General features: G+C 32.9%; 2 protein-coding genes across 2 annotated transcripts in view; both read right to left on the bottom strand.

Moving 5' to 3' along the window:
* Positions 1-20,658, bottom strand: part of LOC142632383 (zinc finger BED domain-containing protein RICESLEEPER 2-like) — a 110,052-nt gene that overhangs the window by 71,098 nt on the left and 18,296 nt on the right. The gene's annotated exons all lie outside the window — the stretch shown is intronic.
* LOC142631344 (ribosome-recycling factor, chloroplastic-like) lies at positions 10,422-14,291 on the bottom strand. The gene is made up of 6 exons (XM_075805487.1): positions 14,184-14,291; positions 13,603-13,700; positions 13,184-13,295; positions 11,795-11,851; positions 11,032-11,678; positions 10,422-10,633 (listed from the first exon to the last, which is right to left on the bottom strand). The coding sequence occupies exons 1-5, from the start codon at positions 14,289-14,291 to the stop codon at positions 11,619-11,621; spliced, it is 435 nt and encodes a 144-aa protein (XP_075661602.1). The 3' UTR covers positions 10,422-10,633; positions 11,032-11,618.

Below are 20,658 nucleotides of genomic sequence, written 5' to 3'. Positions count from 1 at the left end.
AAGTTGTTAATTAGATTTATTATGCATAAAACTTGTTAAAACAAACAAACATCAATATCATGTCAAATATAAGTGCAACGGAAAAATAAATAAGACAATATATGATGACGCAAGAAAACCAATAAAACTAACCAGTTTCACAGTAAAAAACCTGGGGGGAAACCTTCCCGAAAAGCAATTCACTATAGTAAAAAGAAGTTTCAGATCTAGTACAAAACCTTTGTCCCTAGACTCTACAATCCCCGTAGATGAACTCACAGCAGAAACCTTCCACCGCTTCAGAACCTCTGAACTCTTCAATATATGAATGCCATCCTTTGATGCACGGATCCCATTACGTGACTAACTCCTTTGTACGAATCCCAGTACGTGACTCACTCACCAACTTGAGAAAGAAGAATGTTGATTGCAAAGTTCTTCACTTCATCAACAATGAAGATCAAGAAGCACTTGGTTGCAAAACCCTAAGGTGTAAAGACGCAATAGCTTCTTTCTGAGAGAATAAGGCTTCGGTCATGTTTTGCATATGTTCTCCATGTATTCTCTTATGTGACGGCCTCTAAAATAAGTCTTATATATGTCTAAGATTGTGAGAAAAGAAACCCTACACAAATACAAAAGCCTAGCCCAAAAATCAGATCTGAAAATTCTGATTTTCGTAACCTCGATAGATAGCCTCGATAGATAGCATCTATCGAGCCTCATTAAACCTCAAGAGATAGCTATCTGTCGAGAAGCAGTGGAGCAGCTGTTCGCAGGTGTCCAGTAGGTGTCCAATTTTAGTAAACACCTTTTCTTCACTTGTTTCTTGGTCCAATCTTCATGGCTTTAATATTAGACTTGAACAACATGTTCTTTGAAGTATTAAACACATCCTAAATCAATCCAAATACAAGTAAAGTGCGTTTAGTCAAAAGATTAGCCAACTACATAAAATATGTCCTTAACAATCTCCCCCTTTGGCAATCCATGACAAAACCACAACAAACAAATGAACATATAAGAGAAGTAATAAATCACTCAACTCATACTCACTTGTTGAATACAATAAAATCTACCCTAACACAAACTCTTGAAAAACTTTGCAAGAAAAGAGTTCATGACATGGAAGACTTTGACAACCTGTATTTTTGAAACAATTTAAACAAAACTCATCAAGACATCTTTGTGTGAAGCAGAAATAATAGATTGCATACAAATAAAGAAACATGTGTATAAAGAGAGAAAAGAAAAAACACATGTAGAGATAGGTGAAGAAAAGATACATCATCACATATATATCAAAGATAAGCACAATGTATGTAAACATTGTCACAAGACTTAAAGTACAAGAACAAGAAGCTAAAACTAGTTCCTACAACAACAAGGAGGTAAACACTCCCATTAACAAGATGAAACACATCTCCCCCTTACAAAGGAATGTATTTCTCCCCCTAACTTGTAGAATATTAAAGAAAGAACCCATAAATTCTTCAATTTCTCCCCCTTTTTGTCACGATTGACAATAGGTACAAGAAGCTAGAAAGCTTCATTCGAAAAACATAAAGATGATAAAAAATGATCAAGGGAGCACAAAGAATCCATATAAATGCATGAATGTAATGAAACAAGATGCTATGGATGACAAGATAAAAGAAACATGTAAAACATGTGAAAAATAATGCATGCAGAAGATCTCGATGGATCGAGAGGTATTGAGGAGCTATCGAGCAAACCTCGATGGATTGAACAGCTACCGAGAAGCTATTGAGAGGACAAAAACTTTCTCGATCGATCCACCTAGCTATCGAGAGGTGTTGAGATTGCGATAAGATGCAACAGAAGAACTCGACAGATAAGCCTATCAAGAGGTATCGAGAAGGTGTCGAGATGGCTTAAAAGCAGTTTTTCAAGAAGGGAAAAACACAGATATGAATGCAATCGAACATGCAACTCAGCCAAAGATCCAACCAACATTTTAACCTCTCAAAATATCTCTCAAACAACAAAGAGTTAAGCATTTGAGATCCTAAAAACACACACTCACACACTAAACAAGTCTAACCGATTTTATATTTCAAAAACAAGTCAAGACAATTTATTGAGCATATATCAACACATGTAAACCTTATGATGGCTAAATCACATTGTACCTGCACATGTATCAAGAGTAGCAAAGAATATTGCGCGTTGTGTGTGAAAACATCACAAGATTGCATAAGTGTCTCTATTTTATGACGATTTGAGATATGAGAAAATCACTTTAACTCATACACAATCATAACTGTTTGATGGGGATTATCACCTTTGAGGTACATCCTATAACTCTCACATCTCCTAGAAAACACGCTTGCAATCATATTTAAAGCATTTTTGATCTTTTTGCCTTTATTTTCTTTGCATATTTTCTTTTTCTTAAGCAAACCATGCATGGGTATACAAAGGAGAGAAAAGAAATACCCAATTATGTTAAGCCTTTTGACATTGCACTTTTGCTATGCCGAAGCATATAGATGTCATATCATGATTGGCAGGTAACAGTGGTGAGATGGTTATTTATGCCTTTCTCTTAAGATTTTCTAGTCCTACTCGTCAAAAATAGTGATACGAGTGTTAAGTTCAAGAGATCACTTAACCTTACTCATTATAAACAAAGAGCTACAAAGCTCACTTACTTAGTTGTGCATGAGAATGCTCATCTAAGTTACAAGAGATACAAAGTTTAGAAAACTCTATTTCAATGGCCATTTTAAGGTTCACAAGAACCGATGTACACAAACACACACTGTTTTTGTATTTTTCAAATTTTCTCAATTTTTTTTATATTTTGAAAAAAAAAACTAAATAAAAACTAAATAATCAAACAAAAACAGAAAAACAATCATGAAAGCATGAAAAAAAATGCAAATGCATGAAGGCATGATAGAAAGATGCAGATGCATAAAAGCATGATTCCAAAAGCAAATAAGAAATCAAGCAAAGAGAGTCCTACTTTAGATAGAAATGATTAAAGCTGAGGATAAATAGAAAAGACAATTAAGTCTTAGGCTCCTTTCTCACCCACACAGTACGAGTCTTAGGCTGTGAAGATGAAAAGGCACGTCTCCTGGTATGATTACTAAAGGACATAGAAGAATTAAGATTTTCTTGAAATTGAGTTAAAAAGCTCAATACTTTTAATAACTCTCCAAACAAAGGTGTAGGTCCTTGAAAGGAAACCTGTGACCGTTTGAACAATTGCTTATGAGAATACAACTTAAGGCAATTAGGACAAATGTGTCCAAAAACACCACAGTGGTGACAAACATGAGGTCTAACAAAGGATTTAGAATTAGCCAAAACAGTTTTGGATTTCATACCTTTATTACCTTTCTCGGATTGAGGCACAATGACAATTCTTGATTTAGAAACCGTGGAAGAGGAGGGGCCGGAGGAAACAACATATCCTAAGCCAGTCTTATCAGAACTAGGCTTTTGAGTACTTAAGACCTCTTCAAGCTTTGCACTAGACATCCTCTCTATTTGAGTTCTAGCTTGACTAAGCTCAACCTCGAGATTTTTGACATTCTCTTCTAATGAGGTGTTCACCACAATGAAAGTCTCAACTAACCTTGTAGTCTCATCTAGTTTGACTAACAATTCAGCTTTTTTAATTTTTACCTCATTAAGCTCTTTTCTACAAAGATGAGAAGTCTTTTCAGATTTTGTGAATTCAGTGCATAGCTTATCATAGGCTTCTTGAAGGGTCTTCTTCTTGGACACTTCATCATCAAAAGATTCATCACTGTCACTAGCACTCTCCACAATTACCTTATCGGTTAAGGCAGCAAAGGCCATAACATGACTATATTCATCAACATACTCATCAGAAGAGTCATTCTCAGTGTCACTCTAAGTAGCAACCAACCATTTATCTTCTGACTTCTTGGTCTTTTCCCTCATAAGGTAGTTTGGGCACTCTATCCTTATATGACCAAAACCCTTGCACTCGTGGCATTGGATGATGGGCTTGTCATTCTTACCATTCCTAGAGGATTTAGATGACCAAAACCCTTATATGACCAAAACCCTTATCCTTTTTCCTAAACTGAAGAAGCTTGATAATCTCATCAGTTATGAAGGTTAGATTCTCATCCTCATCATCAACTTCATCTTCAGAGTCCTCTATATATTCCTCTATACCCTTAAGAGCCAAATTTTTGCTCTTTCCACCTTTTCCCATTGAGCCTAATCTCATCTCATAGGTTTGAAGGTTCCCTACAAGCTCAGTCAAAGGAATTTGATCAATGTCCTTTGCTTCTTCAATGGCAGTGATCTTGGCATGGAATCTTTCAGGTAAGGACCTAAGGATTTTTCTAACAATTTTAGATTCTGCTATAAACTCTCCAGGGTTGAAGGTAGAATTCACAATATCCTTGAGTTTAGCATAGAACTCATCAAAGATCTCATCCTCCTCCATCCTTATTTATTCAAAACTACTAGTGAGTCTTTGAACCTTCACAGTCTTTACTGCCATGGTACCTTCATAGGTGGTCTCAAGAATGGTCCAAGTTTCCTTGGCAACTTCCGTGGATGAAATTTTCTTGAATTCCTCATTAGTCACCCCACAAAACAAAGCATTCAAGGCCCTACTATTGAAATTTGCCGCTATGATTGTTGCATCATCCCAATCCACCGGCGATTCCTTTGGCTTAATTCAGCCAACTTCAACAGCTTGCCATACCTGTTCACCAAGAGCCTGCAAATAATTAATGCCATCAAATAAAGGAGGAATCAAAAGAGATTGTCCACAATCCATGACAACGAGGGTCAAGGATCACACTCAGGAAATTAATCCAATCAGAGTGTACCTGCTCTGATACTACTTGTTGGGAAATTTAGACCCCAGTTGATAGAATTAACAAATTTTAAATCCAAGTTGTTAATTAGATTTATTATGCATAAAACTTGTTAAAACAAACAAACATCAATATCATGTCAAATATAAGTGCAGCGGAAAAATAAATAAGACAAGATATGATGACCTAGGAAAACCAATGAAACCAACCAGTTTCACAGTAAAAAACCTAGGGGGAAACCTTCCCGAAAAGCAATTCACTATAGTAAAGAGAAGTTTCAGATCTAGTACAAAACATTTGTCCCTAGACTCTACAATCCCCATAGATGAACTCACAGCAGAAACTTTCCACCGCTTCAGAACCTCTAAACTCTTTAATATATGAACGCAACCCTTTGATGCACGGATCTCAGTACGTGACTAACTCCTTTGCATGAATTCTAGTACATGACTCACTCACCAACTTGAGAAAGAAGAATGTTGGTTGCAAAGTTCTTCACTTCATCAATAATGAAAATCAAGAAGCACTTGGTTACAAAACCCTAAGGCGCAAAGACGCAGTAGCTTCTTTCTGAGAGAATAAGGCTTCGGTCACCTTTTGCATATGTTCTCCTTGTATTTTCTTATGTAATGGCCTTTAAAATAAGCCTTATATATGTCTAGGGTTGTGAGAAAAGAAACCCTACACAAATACAAATGCCTGGCCCAAAAATCAGATCTAAAAATTCTAATTTTCGTAACCTTGATAGATAGCCTTGATAGATAGCATCCGTTGAGCCTCATTAAACCTCGATAGATAGCTATCTGTTGAGAAGCTGTTGAGCAGGTGTCCAGCTTTAGTAAACACTTTTTTTTCACTTGTTTCTTGGTCTAATCTTCATGGCTTTAATATTAGACTTGAACAACATGTTCTTTGAAGTATTAAACACATCCTAGATCAATCCAAATACAAGTAGATTGTGTTTTGTCAAAGGATTAGCCAACTACATAAAATATGTCCTTAACAAAAACACATGGCACAAGACAAAAGCAACAACCGTGGTCTTCATCAACAATTAATATATCTCATATATTAATAACGGCACATGGGTTCAAAGTTTATAGAACAAAAGCATTATGCAGAAAAAATAAACACATTAGAGAGAGAGAGAGAGAGAGAGAGAGAGAGAGAGCAATAATCGGTTTGAGACGTTGAGTTTGAGAACTAAGTATGAAACTATAAGATAGTAGAGTGAGTAGTACGGTTGAAATTAAACAAAAAAAAAAAAAAGATATTTATAAGAAGGTTTAGAGATTTAGGGTTTGTAGGGTTTAGAGATCTAGGGTTTGTAAAGTTTCAATTTCCAATTATATCCCTTGTAAGTTTTTGTAATTACTCACTTTTCTTTTTAAATTTAAAATATATGTTGAATATAAAAGGTATTTGACAAGTCTAAAATAAAATATCTATTTATTTGTTATATGAGTTAAACGGGTTATGTTAAGTTGGTCATTTCAGGTTGACACAAATAAATTGGCATGTCAAACGTGTCTATTACAGGTTATACGAGTTGACCCACTTATGACACGTTTCTTTTAGTGTCACTTTTGGGTCGACTCGTTTATGACCCAAACCCATTAAGGCCCAATCCTAACCCGAAAAAACCCGTGTTGAGTTCATGTTGTGTTTGTGGGTTGGGTCGAACATTGACACCCCTAACTCTGTATAGAATAATGACTTTTAACCTTTTGTTTACTTCTTGTAATATTGACACGTAATGTTTTGAAAACTCATAAGTTTTAAGAGTTACAAATAATCCTAACTCACCTATTTTGGATAAAGTTTTTCAATACTAAATAAATTTCATTAAATTAAATAAATTTAATTTAATCAGAGATTTTGAGAAAATTATAATTAAAATAAGGAAAGTTATTTTTTGAGAAAATTCTATATTTTGAATTTTTATTGTGCGTGTACATCTTAATAAAACATGTATCACATATAAATTTTTTGTGCAAATTGCACCAAGAGGTTTTATAAAGTGACATTCCTTTCAATCATTTCATGAAATGGCATTTTTCCTTGAGGTTTGTATAAATGCAACAATTAAGTTTTCACTAATGAAATATTCTTCTTTTAAAAAAATTCCTATTAATTTATATATACCTCAACAGGGGTAGGATAACATGAATTCACAAATCTCAAGAGATAGGAGTGTAATTTCTTCTATAGTTTAGGTAAAAATATCTTTTTAAATTCAAAATTATAGAAGGTGTGGACTTAAAAAATTGTATTTATATAAACCTCAAAAAGGGTGGTTTAATTTACTCATATGTTTTTCTCTCAAACTTTCATGCACATTGCACAAGTTAAAAATTAGTAATAATACATTAAAAATGAAGCTCAATTAAGATTACTCAAATTAGATTTTAATTGCACTTCAATTTTGTGTCAAGTGTTATATGCTAAAATGATGCCGATTTTCTTTAGATTTAAATTAAACACACTCCAAATTGTTTTTGAAAATTGTCATTTTAATTACACTTTAATTTTATGTGAACTATCTTTACATGTAGATTCATGAATCTATATTTAAAAAAATATAAAAGCACTCTATTAGAATCTATGAGTGTGCAACTTGTTGCTCAATAGATTCTTTTATATATATATATATATATAACACTAACAAATTTCATTACATCACAAATAAAATATTATGTTCAAAACTATGTATATAAATAGTCAAAAAAAAAAAATCCTGTTCCTTATTAAACGAAGCAATCAGGAATAAATAATTTGTGTACTCTATTACTAATATTCTTTTTTTTTTTTTTTAATTTGGCATAACTTTAAATGGTATTAACTAAACTTTGATAAAAACCTTTCGAATTCATACCCACACACGCACACATGCACTCACATATTATGATTATTTTTAATAACATTTGTACATATTCAGAAGATTATAAACTAGTTTAAGACCAGATAGATGCCTTTTGGTCCTTTCAAAAAATCTTGGCCATGAATTTAGCCAATGTTACTTGGATTTGTCTAATTACACTTTAGGCTAATATTTAATTAGCTAAGTCTTTGTCTCTTAAATAAAAGATATATCTAGGTTATTTTTATACTTTAAATTCCCTCTTCTCTTCTTCTAATTTTTTTTTTCAAACACTCATATTGATACCATTCATTTCCTTGAAAGTGAAAGATTAGATTCAACTTGTTACTTGTGTACAACAAGAAAAGCTCCAAATAATTAAGGCATGGATTTAACTTTTTGTACTTTCATCCATCCATCCTTTTCCATGTATAGTCTATCATTGAGATTTCATTTTCTTTTGCTAGTTCCTATTGGATTAATTAGAATATAGGATCCAAAGATGTAGCTTATCATATAAGAAACAAAGAAAAGAGATATAAATCAATAACATAGAAGAACATAATGGTAAAAATAAATAAAATCCGATCTTTGTTTTTCTACAAATCAAATGGAGGGCAATAATGGAATCACAACTAGTTCCCACCCTATGATAATCCTTAGATCCAAACAATACTTTTGTCCAAAAATAACAATCATATATTCATAATTTCATATACATACACATCCATACAATTCATTTGTTTTCCTTTCAAAAACTCTCTCTTTGCAAAGTTTTGAGGCTCCAAGTAAGTTCCAGAGTGGACTTCAAATGTTAGTTATTACAATAAGATTGAGTATCTGCGGGCAGATCATGCAGCTCATCATGAGGTCCGTGGATCTATTGCTGTGCCTGTTTTTGATTCTCCTGAGATGTCATGCTGTGCTGTTTTGGAACTTGTCACTACCAAAGAGAAGTCCAATTTTAATGCAGAGTTGGAAACTGTTTGCAATGCACTCCAGGTTAGTATCCCTTTTCCTTTTCTTTACTGCTAGAATTTTCTTTGAATCTTTTTGTTTGTTATCCTGTGTTAAATCTTCTGGCCATGTTCAAAACCTCATAAATTACACCATTAGATCATCAGTGGAAAGTTCTGCTTCAATGCTATGAAGCAGCTCCTGTATCATTTCTTGTAGACGCATTTCCAGAAAATATACTACAAAATAAATTACTTGTATTCTTTGCATGATATAGTATTAACTTAGAAAGGGTTTCAAAATTATTATTAGATCTGCTCTGATTGCGGCACTCTGCAGGCTGTGAATTTAAGGACTACTGAACCTCCTCGACTTCGTCCCCAGGTACAAATCATTTGTCTTCCCTGCCCTCTTCCCTGCATATACCTGTTTTAGTATCTATTAAGTACAGTACAATTTTGGTGCTTCTAATAAGTAATCATGTTATTTGCAGTGCCTGTCAAAGAACCAAAGAGCTGCCTTAGCAGAGATAATTGATGTTTTACGAGCTGTGTGTCATGCACATAGATTGCCACTGGCTCTGACATGGATACCTTGTTATTACACTGAGGGAGCTGGTGATGAAATGACAAGAGTACGGGTTAGAGAGGGCAACACAAATTCTAATGAGAAATGTATACTGTGCATTGAGGAAACAGCTTGTTATGTGAATGATAGAACGATGGAAGGTTTTGTACATGCATGCCTGGAACATCATCTTGAGGAGGGGCAAGGTATAGCTGGGAAAGCACTTGAATCAAATCATCCCTTCTTCTATGCAGATGTGAAGAATTATGACATAAGTGAGTATCCACTTGTCCATCATGCGCGCAAATTTGGTTTGAATGCTGCAGTCTCAATCAGGTTAAGGAGCACCTACACTGGTGAAGATAATTATATATTAGAGTTATTTCTCCCTGTCAATATGAAGGGGAGTGTACAAAAAAAGAATCTACTAGCGAGGATAAAATGCCCTCGCAAAAATTCAAATATCGTCGCAAAAGACTATTAGCGAGGGCATGTGGCCCTCGAAGGCCGTCGTATTTGCTCTTGTTGCTAAAAAAGATTTTGTGACCATGCCTTCACAAATAGATAATTTACGAGGGTAATTTACTGTCGTTACTGAACAAATAAGTCTTCGCAAATATATTACCAAACGACGAAAAAAGTTGACGACTTAGTTTTAGCGAGGGCAAGTAGTCGTCATTAACAACTATTTGTGAGAACCTTTATACCCTCGCAATTAGTTATTTGCGAATTTCAAATTAACGACATACTTTTTAGAGACAAATAATGCCGTCGCTAAAATTTATTTGTGAGGGCTTTTAACCCCTCGCAATTAGTTAGGAATAATAGTAACGACATTACACTACAAAAAAATGGACAATTGCGGCGGGCCAAAACCGCCGCTAAAGGTCCATCTGGCCTATTACGGCGGAGGCTATTGCGGCGGGCTATAAACGCCGCTATAAGTCTTCAATTATTTCATAATTTTAGTCTTTCAATGGTGGTTTTGCCCGCCGCTATAGGTTTTTATTTTTTTATTTTTCCTCCTAGGTTCTAAAACCACATTTCTATTACAAATAACTTGTAATAATTTTAGCTCCACTAAGACATTACCGCAAATGTAACTAGATAACACCACAAATGTCACCAAACTAACATTATATTAACATAGAAATATATTATCAAATACATAACATTGTCTATAAACATCATCAAAATTCCAACCTAAGACCACAATCAAAGTTCCAAAGTATTTAAACAATCGATCAAGTCCCACCAATATGAAATTAAGATTAAGTAAACAAATGGCAAAATTTGCAAACCAAATGGATTTATGGTCGCAAGGTAGCAAGATCACATAAACTAAAGGCCCTACACCCTACACCTTGATAGCATACTTCCTCATGGGGAAATACATCTCCTTCTTCTTCTCCCGTTTAGTCTTCAATGATGCCTATGCAAACAAAAAGAAAGTAAAACAAATCAGGCAATAGCCAAGCAAGACACCCCAAGCACAAATATAAACATGCTAATGGGACAAGACTATTCAAGTACACAACGCAAAATGTAAACCCTTCTTATTTTCTCAACAAGCTATGAACAACTAAAAGGTGAAAAAACCTATACAACATTAGTCCTACAATAATTCACCCAAAATGTTCCAAAACTTTATTGCAGATCCAATTTAACATTTTTCAATTACCTCATATTTAATAACATAAACAAACACACAAAAGACTTAAAAAACTATCACAATAGATGAACCAAAATTGGAAATAGCATACCCAATAAAGTAAAAAGTAACAAGCATAAAAAAATGCATATATGAATCAAAATCGCAGATAGACATACCTGGCACTTGGTAAGCCTTCTCCTAATGGCCCTAGTCTTCTTGGTAAGCCAATCATGTAATAGTTGACATGCACCAACAATACAAACAATTAGTCCAATCTTAACACAACCAAGTCTCAAATAATTGTATTAGAACATAATGAATTCTTTAAGAAATTTCACACAAACATTGAGCTATAATTTTAAGGAGAAGAAACTAACCAAAGAGAGGTTTTGAAACTCTAATCATTAAGGCAAAATATAATGAGTGATAACAAAAGTATTGACTACAATCATCATCACTAGACTCATCATCATTGTAGTCATCATCATTGGACTCATCATCATTAGACTCATACACCAGATCCAAGACATGTTCAATTTAAAGGTTCATTTCATATTTATCGGCCCAAATTAATCTAGGCTTGCCAATCCATAGCTTGACATATATAATCCACACAAAGACAGCATGTGATCTTCCTAAAACAAAAAGCATGTGATCTTACTATTTAATCCAAAAGAAAGCCTATCTAGATCAGGTCCGTTTTTATGCTGAATGAGGGGAAGCTCCATACAGTTGATCCCATGTTTGTGAAGTTTCAAAAGCATCAAGTTAACTGCAAATCACTTGACAAGTCCTTCATAATGTCTTCAGAGAGCTTTTTCTCCTGCATGAAAAGTAAAGCAAAGCAAAGGACTTTTAAAGAAGAGAGTGGGGGTTGGACTCAAAAAAGCAATTATTGGAGTGTGAAAAAAGCAGGGCAGGGGATTAAGGGATTCAAACCTTCTCAAGTTTTTCGCAGGCTTTTAAAGCATCTCTTCTTATGTTCCTCAATGCCACCTATAAACATTTTAGGGGAAGGGGGTATTCAAGAGGACAAATTTAGTGACTTTAACATAGCCTATGTATTGGTCTATAACCTAAGATTAATAAACATATACATTTTTAGAATATGTGCACTTTGGTAAAGTGTACAGTTCCATGTCAAATACAGACATTGGATGAATTCCCATGTGTTTCAAGAAAGTTACAAACCCAAAAAAAAAAATGTTACAGGCCAATTATGTCTGACTTCTCAACCCCAAAAAATAGTGTCACTTAGGTGACACTCTTTTTGCATTTTTAACATATTTTTCATTACTTATCCCAAAAAAAAAAAAAAAAAAGTTACAGGCAAGTGAAGACAGGAGGAGAAGGCAGAAGAAGGTGAACAATATAAACATGAATTAGAGCCATTTCATGATATCTGATATGGTCTGACAACGCTCCGCATATCCACCTAAGCCCAATATTAATACTAATGAATTTACTAAAAATAGCGGCAGGTATTTGTTTTAAATTTTCCAGAGATAATGCCATTGTACCTTCCCTTCTTCAGCCAGTTTAGCTACTATTTTTAAGAATTCCAGCAATGATTAAAATAAAATAAATTAATAAAAAGAAAAGAAAAAAGAAGAAGTGGAAGTTCTTTGTAAGCATGCTTTAAGGAACTTCACTGAATAGTGTATATCTACAAAAAGAATGTGTGTGTATATATATATATATATATATATATATATATATATATATATATATTTTAAAATTTATATCAAATTATAGAAAGTAGAATTTCTTTCATCAATTACTACTAACCACCACTATTTTCAAGAATATAAAGCATTTTTTGCATGTAAATTCATTATAAAATAGTTATTAAGGATACATAAACAAATCACAAAACAAGTGCTAAACCGAGAAAAGTTTTAGAAGAACTGAACCTTTGAAGCAGAACAGTAGAGCAGGCCTCATGTGATTAATTCCAAACCATTAACATAAAGCTCAAGTCATGACTCATGACAAAGTGCAGAAAGTCTAAATATAATTCAATCATCTAACTCATTTCAAAGCATGGTACTTGAGGTTAATGTACATGCAGAGAGAACATTATATGTTAGATAGGAAAATGTCATGTAGGTGAGACAATAAGGATATTGAGCTCCAAGGAGCAACACAAGATAGAATGAATTGACTGCAATATAGCACCAACATCCAGGAAAAATCAGAAGAACATAGGTAAAAGTAATATTTCAGCTGAGATTTCATATTAATTGGATATAGAAAATAGACTTATGGGCCTATGGCATAAAAAGACATAGAATGACATGCAAAGGGATCAAAGCCAACAGACTATACCTTCCTCCTTTCTGATGTAAGTTGAGGGAGAGTCAATCTTATCACTTCTCCATCGTTGTTTGGAGTCATACCAAGATCAGAGCCCACTATGGCCTTCTCTATAGCCCTTAAGCTGACAAACATAACATATCAAAAAGTAAAATAGATTGTCAAAGAGAGATCATATGAAAGATTTCATGGGCCAGTCCTGAAATGCAAGATGTCAATGCTCTATAACTCAAAATAATTGGACAATTAGATCACCTTTGGTTGTCAAAAATTTATGGAAGATTCACTAGCATATTAATTTACGAGAATAAGAGAAAATTTTAGTCTTAGTTCTTACTTACTAGTATACATGTATTTATCACATAAAATTAAATGGAGAATGTTTTGATCTTCCTCAACAACCATTTTATGTCCTTTAGTTTATAGAATACCTGGATCTGTCATACGGCTGAACCAAGAGAGAACTTGCATCAGGAGTACTGAAATAAGCTATGCTCTTCAAGCTAACTGGACTTCCATAATATTCCACCTAGAAAAGCATTGGGTTATAGCTAATCTAAAATAAAGGTAATTACTTAACCATTAATAAATTACAAGTGATGATCTTGCACTTCTGCAACCTTTTTTGCAGAAGTCACCTCCTTTTTTTATAGAACCACATACGCAGACCTATGATTTTTTATTTTTTTAAAGTTCACCCAAAATACTATGTCATATTAAGCGATGGATGAGGTGACTCCCCCATACATTTGTTTCTGAAAAGCTCCCATTGATTGCCACTTACAAGAGAAATTATGCTATATGCAGAAATGACAACTATGGCAAAACTAAACCACCAAAAACTATTGCAATGCTAGAATCAACTTGAAATTTTGGAACTTCTCCTCATTTGAGAATTTTTTTTTATAAGTACATTTGAGAGAATATATATATATATATATTCAATTAACAAAAAGAGGAAGAAGAAGAAGAGAAATGAAAGCAATTGATGCTACAGATTTGGAGTAAATACCCATAGCAATAAAAACCTGTCCGGTTTTAAACCTGAAAAACTATTTCTTGTAGAGGAATGATGGCTTCTAGTGTTGTTTGACAAACAACATGTGGGCACTCGAAACATCAAATGAAAAAAGATAGTATTGTTAAACTCTGTATGTTATGGCATTGATAAGAATAAGAAAAAATAAAATAAAAGAACAACATAATAAATCTACAGTAATTGATAGTTGATAATGATGATGAGAATAAATAAAAGTTGAAATGAAGAGTATTAGGGTATGTTTCAGAAAAGATGACAACGTTGTTTTTCAGCTTACCTGAACAACCTGAAATTGATTGGGCTGTGAGGGGCTTTACAAGTCGGTGGTGGCTGGGGATTGTGACTCCGGCGTGATGGGAGAGAGAGCAGAACGGTGGCTAGGGGTGGGGGCGTGAGGGGAGAGAAGAGGTGTGAAATGAAAAGAAAGAAGGAAAAGAAACACGCTGAACCAAAAAAAAAAAAAAAAAAGTGGGAAATGAAAAATTGGGGGAAAATTTTTGCGGGAAGAAAAAAAAATCTGAGCGGAAAGCTTGTCCTATAGAGTTTTTATTTTTTTTATAAGGCTATATAATAATATAATTAGAGTTTTCTTTAATAATAATAATAATAATGCTTAAGTAATAAAATAATGGATTTTAGGGAGTACAAATTGAACAATCTAAAGGCCATGGCGATGTATAAGTCAAAGGAGCAAGAGCTTCGAATGAAAATTTTGGAAAAAAAAAGTTTATGCGTGTGAGAAAATTTTGTGTGAAGGATAAAAAAAATATTGGAAAAATTTAACTTTTAGGATAAAAAAAATGTTTTGTCTAATAACTATTGCAAAGGGTTATAAAAATAATGCTGTGGTCTAGTAAAAATTTCACGTCAACATTTAAATTAATAATAAATCACATAAAAATATAAAAAAAATTCAATTTCTAAAAATTTTAAAAATAAAATAAGATAATTAAATTAGTTTATTATTCCTTTCATTATTATTAATTTTTTGGAAGAACATGTTTATGTTCTTTGTACTCTTCCCAAAATATAACTCGTATTCTTAGATCAATAACAATCAAACGGTTGGATTTAGAGAAATGTGCGGTCAAAATTTAATCAAAGTTGGTCAAATCCGGTCAAACTTAATAGAGGTAAAATTCATATTCAAATTCTGATCAATAGGATTGAAGAGTATGGTAACATACTGGTGTTGGTGGAATTTGAAACCAATTGGATAGTCAGATTGAGTAAACATAACCATACAAGTACACAGCACATGTCTATCATGCGCCATACTTAGATTTGAAATCTAACCATTAGATTTGAAGAGTGTAATGAAAGGTTCATTCTGGTAAATTATGGTCACAATTAAACGGTTAGATTTAGAGAAAGGCGCGGTCAAAGTTGGTCAAACCCAATTAAACTTAATAGATGGTCCCAATACTACTGGACTTGGTGAAATTCATATTCAAATCTTGATCATTAGGATTGAAGAGTATGGTGACATATTGGTGTTGGTTAAATTTGAGACCAATTGGATGGTCAGATTGAGAGAACATAGTCATATAGGTACACAACACCTGTCCATCATGCACCATACTTAGATTTGAAATCTAACCGTTGGATTTGACGAGTGTAATGAAAGGTTAATTCTGGTAAATTATGGTTACAATTAAACAGTTGGATTAAGAGAAAGGCCCGGTCAAAGTTGGTCAAACCCGGTCAAACTTAATAGATAGTCCTGAGACCACTGAACTTGGTGAAATCATATTCAAATCTTGATCATTGGAATTGAAGAGTATGGCGACATATTAGTATTGGTTCAATTTGAAATCAATTGGATGTCAAATTGAGAAAACATAACCATACAGATACATAACAAATGTCTAGCAATGGTTAATGTCGAGATAAAATAAAAATCTCAATGTTTTCCTTATCTCATTCACGTTTTAAGGTGGGGGGAGTCATAATCATTGCAATGGGGTTTTTGAAAAAATGGAAAACCTTTTAATTGAATTTAAAACATAATTTTGAAGGAAGTGCTTTGGGTTAACTCCCCTATCACTCTCACATTTTGAAAATTCAACCGTTGGATTACATGTTTTATATGGTCTTAAGATGCATGCCAATTTTCATGCCAATCGGATTTAATTTACTATTTGATCTTTAAACTCATCTTTTATGCATTATTTTAAACTACAAAACTTGAATTTAGACAATTGATTGATGACCTGACTATTAATCTTTGATCACTTTGAAATTTTGTAAGTATGAAAAATATATGAAGATAATGTAATCTCATGGTATATTTTTCAAAATTCACATTGAGATAAGAAATATAGGGTTAGGTTCAAGTTACACCTGATGTAACTCTAAAAAATATTACACCACCCAATAACTTATTATTGAATTCATATTTTGAAAATCCAACCGTTGAATTACATGTTCTATATGTTCTTAACATGTATGCCAATTTCATTGCCAATTGGATGTATTTTACCATTTGATATTTAAACTCATCTTTTATGCATTATTTTAAACTACAAAAACTTGAAATTAGACAATTGATTGATGACGTGACTATTAATCTTTGATCACCTTGAAATTTTTTAACCATGAAAAATGTATGAAGATAATATAATCTAACGGTAAATTTGTCAAAATTCACATCGAATTAAGAAATATAGGGTTGAGTTCAAGTTACACCTGATGTAAGCCTAAAAAATATTACACCACCCAATAGCTTATTATTGAATTCATATTTTAAAAATTCAACCGTTGGATTACATGTTCTATATAGTTTTAACATGCATGCCAATTTTCATGCCAATCAGATGTAATTTACCATTTGATCTATTAACTCATATTTTATGCATTATTTTAAACTACTAAAACTTGAATCTAGACAATTGATTGATGACATGGCTATTAATCTTTGATCACTTTGAAATTTTGTAAGCATGAAAAATATATGAAGATAATGTAATCTGACAGTAGATTTGTCAAAATTCACATTGAATTAAGAAATATAGGGTTGGGTTCGAGTTATGACTGACGTAACTCTAAAAAATGTTACACTACCAAAAAGCTTATTATTGAATTCATATTTTGAAAACCCAACCGTTGGATTATATGTTCTATATGGTCTTAACATACATGCCAATTGCATGTAATTTACCATTTGATCTATATACTTATTTTTTGTGCGTTATTTATAACTACTAAAACTTGAATCTGGACAATTGATTGATGACATGGCTATTAATCTTTGATTACCTTTAAATTTTGTAAGCATGAAAAATATATGAAGATAATGTAATCTCATGATAGATTTGTCAAAATTCACATCGAATTAAGAAATATAGGGTTGGGTTCAAGTTACACTCGACGTAATTCTAAAAAATGTTACACCATCCAGTAACTTATTATTGAATTCATATTTTGAAAATCCAACTGTTGGATTTCATGCTTTATATATTCTTAACATACATGCCAATTTTTATGCCAATCGGATGTAATTTACCATTTGATCTATAAACTTATCTTTTATACATTATTTAAAACTACAAAAGCTTGAATTTAAACCTATGATTGATGACATGACAATTAATATTTGATCACTTTGAAATTTTATAAGCATGAAAAATATATGAAGATAATGTAATCTAACGGTGGATTTATCAAAATTCACATCGAATTAAGAAATATAGAGTTGGGTTCAAGTTACACGTGATGTAACTCTAAAAAATGTTACATCACCCAATAACTTTTTATTAAATTCATATTTTGAAAATCCAACCATTGGATTACATGTTCTATATGTTCTTAACATGCATGCCAATTTTCATGCCAATTGGATGTAATTTACCATTTAATCTATAAGCTCATATTTTATGCATTATTTTAATTAGAAGAAATTTTTATTCACTTTTGAGAGAGAGAGAGAGTACAAAATGCTGAAATTCTTGAATTTTGAGCTACCATTTTGAAGTTGAAAGTGCTATAATTCTTTTATGAGTACAATTGTTTAGAACATAAGGACAGAACTTTCTTATATAGGATGTATATTAAAGGTTTTTTTTTAGTCTGTAAACAAAAGGTTCATCTAAAGAGTACAAAGTGCTATATGTTTATAAGTTTTTTTTTTCTTTGAATTTTAGAATAACTTTTATCTCAAATTTTTTTTTTTTTTTAGGAAGGTCAATCGTGGCCATTGCAAATAATTTAGTGTTATTAAGGGCATATTTTTAACCCACACAAAAAAAAACTTTTTGCAAGGGATTTTTATTGTCCCTCGGAAATAATTTGGTGGGAAAATTTCCCTCCAAAATTTTTGACATTTTAATGATTATTTGTGAAGGTCAATCCTAGCTCTCGCAAATAATTTAGTATTAGTGACGGCTTTTTTTTTAACCGTCACAAATAATACACTTTTTGCGAGAGATTTTTAATTGTCCCTCGCAAATAATATAGAGGGAAAATTTCCCTCCAAAATATTAGTATTTGTGACGACTATAACACATAATTGCGACAGCTTTTCTTATTGGTCACAAATATTTCACATTTTACCAAGTATTTGCGAGGGCTTTATTTTGCCTTCACAAATAAGATTTTTTGAGAGGGCTTTTTGGATCCGTCAAAAATTCTTGGTCGCTAATAGGCATTTTTTTTGTAGTGAACAGCAACTCTTGTTGAACAACTTATCGGGTACCATGCAGAGAATATGTAAGAGTTTGAGGACAGTTTCAGATGAAGTAGTGTTTGGGGTGGAAGGCTCTAAAATTGCATTTCAGAAGGAAGAAAACCAAAACTTTCCACTGATGGCTATGCCTGGGGAAAACTCTCAGTTGACATTATCAGATAATGATGTGAATTCAACCAAGAAGATGCAATTGGAAGTGTCTAACACAAGAAATGATATAATTGAACCAGATAGTCTTCGTAAGCAAGTAATGTTCTTAGAGCATGCCTACGAAGAGCATGTTCTAACCTTCTGACCTTCTGAAACTGAAAAGAGCATGCCTTGGTTAATGGCTAGTATTGTTCCAAGGATACTTCATACTTGTTGCTTTTATACTGGGGAACAATTTATTTTTTATTGGGTCCTGTAGAATTCGATAGATAACAAACTTCTCTATCCCTTAGTTGATACCCTCTAATGATATGCATCAGACCAATAGATTGTCTGATTGAAAAGTAAACATATACTACTCTCCCTAGGATATACTTTTTAGTTAATATAGCTGTAGCAATGTTGCATTAGGATTTAAACATACTGAGCTGATATTAGCTTTGCGCAGCTCACTAGGTTCAGCTTTGGTTTGTCAAACTTCTGAAGAGCCCAGCTTGGGCGTTTTGTATTATATGACCTTGTGCTGGTTCTTGGTCTGAGCTTAGCTTTTCACTTAAGAGGTTCATTTGGGAATGTCAATAAATATTTTTGGGAAATGAACTTAGAACATGAAAAAACCAGGTGAGTATATGAATGCCTGATTTTCTTTTGCCTGATGCATATTATTGGGTTCTGTAGAACATGATGAAAATAAAAGTACATTGCTTACTCTAGAATGCGATAGCAAGGGCAGAGGTTCATTAGCACATATTAGGATGTGGTAAAACTGGATAATGTGTTTTCGTTCTAGCTCTCATTAGTTCATTCTGGAAAACCAAACATGGAGCATAATCTTTGACCCCAAATTATCATTTGTGATAGACTTTAAAATTGAACAATCAACACCTATATTTTTACAATAAACGCAAATAGCCACATACCCTTTAAAATTGGTGTGAAATTTGATATTTCTTTAACATTTGAGTATCATGTTACTCTTTATCAAATTTTTTAAAAAAAGTATTAAATTAAACAAAACTGCCGTATAACTTTTACAATCACATGCTAAAAATGCCCAATTTAACCTCAATTTTCAACAGCAAGGGGCTATGTGTATTTTGAGTTTAACTTCAGAGGTTAATTGCTTGATTTTGAAGTTTAGGGAGACATCACAAATCACCTGATACTTTAGTGTGGAAAAATTCAGTTTGCCCAAAATAAGGAGAGAAAATGTTGGAAAATATACACACAGGAACAAACCTACACATTGTATTATCAAAGCCATCTTTGACTAAGTGGATATAGGTTCAACTCTTAGTTTTACAATTTCTTCTAAGCTTACAAATTTCTTCTCTTCTAGTTGCAGGTATTGGTTGCATTTTATGTTTTAGGCTGTTCTTTCTTGGGCTACATTCCTAAGAGATTAAACTTTTGGGATGATTGGTTTCCTATCTTTTTATTTTTAGTAATTTACACAGATGTGATATTGGTCTTGAACCTATTATCTTACCCTCCATCATGTTCTTGAAGTGGATGAAAAAGTCAGCGTTTTGACTAATCCCGGTTAGGGTTAGTCAACATTGATCAAACTTAGTAAAAAATGGCAAGTTTGAGATTTTGAACTCTTGAATCATT

This window comes from Castanea sativa, chromosome 4 (genome assembly GCF_040712315.1).
Source record: "Castanea sativa cultivar Marrone di Chiusa Pesio chromosome 4, ASM4071231v1".
Lineage (NCBI taxonomy): Eukaryota > Viridiplantae > Streptophyta > Magnoliopsida > Fagales > Fagaceae > Castanea > Castanea sativa.
Note: the sequence above shows the minus strand (reverse complement) of the source record. Positions and strands in the feature narration are given on the sequence as shown.

Excerpts from the sequence above, each read along its gene's own strand:
- LOC142631344 (XM_075805487.1), bottom strand. The coding sequence starts at position 14,291 with ATGTTTCGAGTGCCCACATGTTGTTTGTCAAACAACACTAGAAGCCAT. Across the intron at positions 13,296-13,602 it reads CAGCCGTATGACAGATCCAG|CTTAAGGGCTATAGAGAAGG; the intron begins GTATTCTATAAA and ends TATGTTTGTCAG. Across the intron at positions 11,852-13,183 it reads TTACATCAGAAAGGAGGAAG|GTGGCATTGAGGAACATAAG; the intron begins GTATAGTCTGTT and ends AAATGTTTATAG.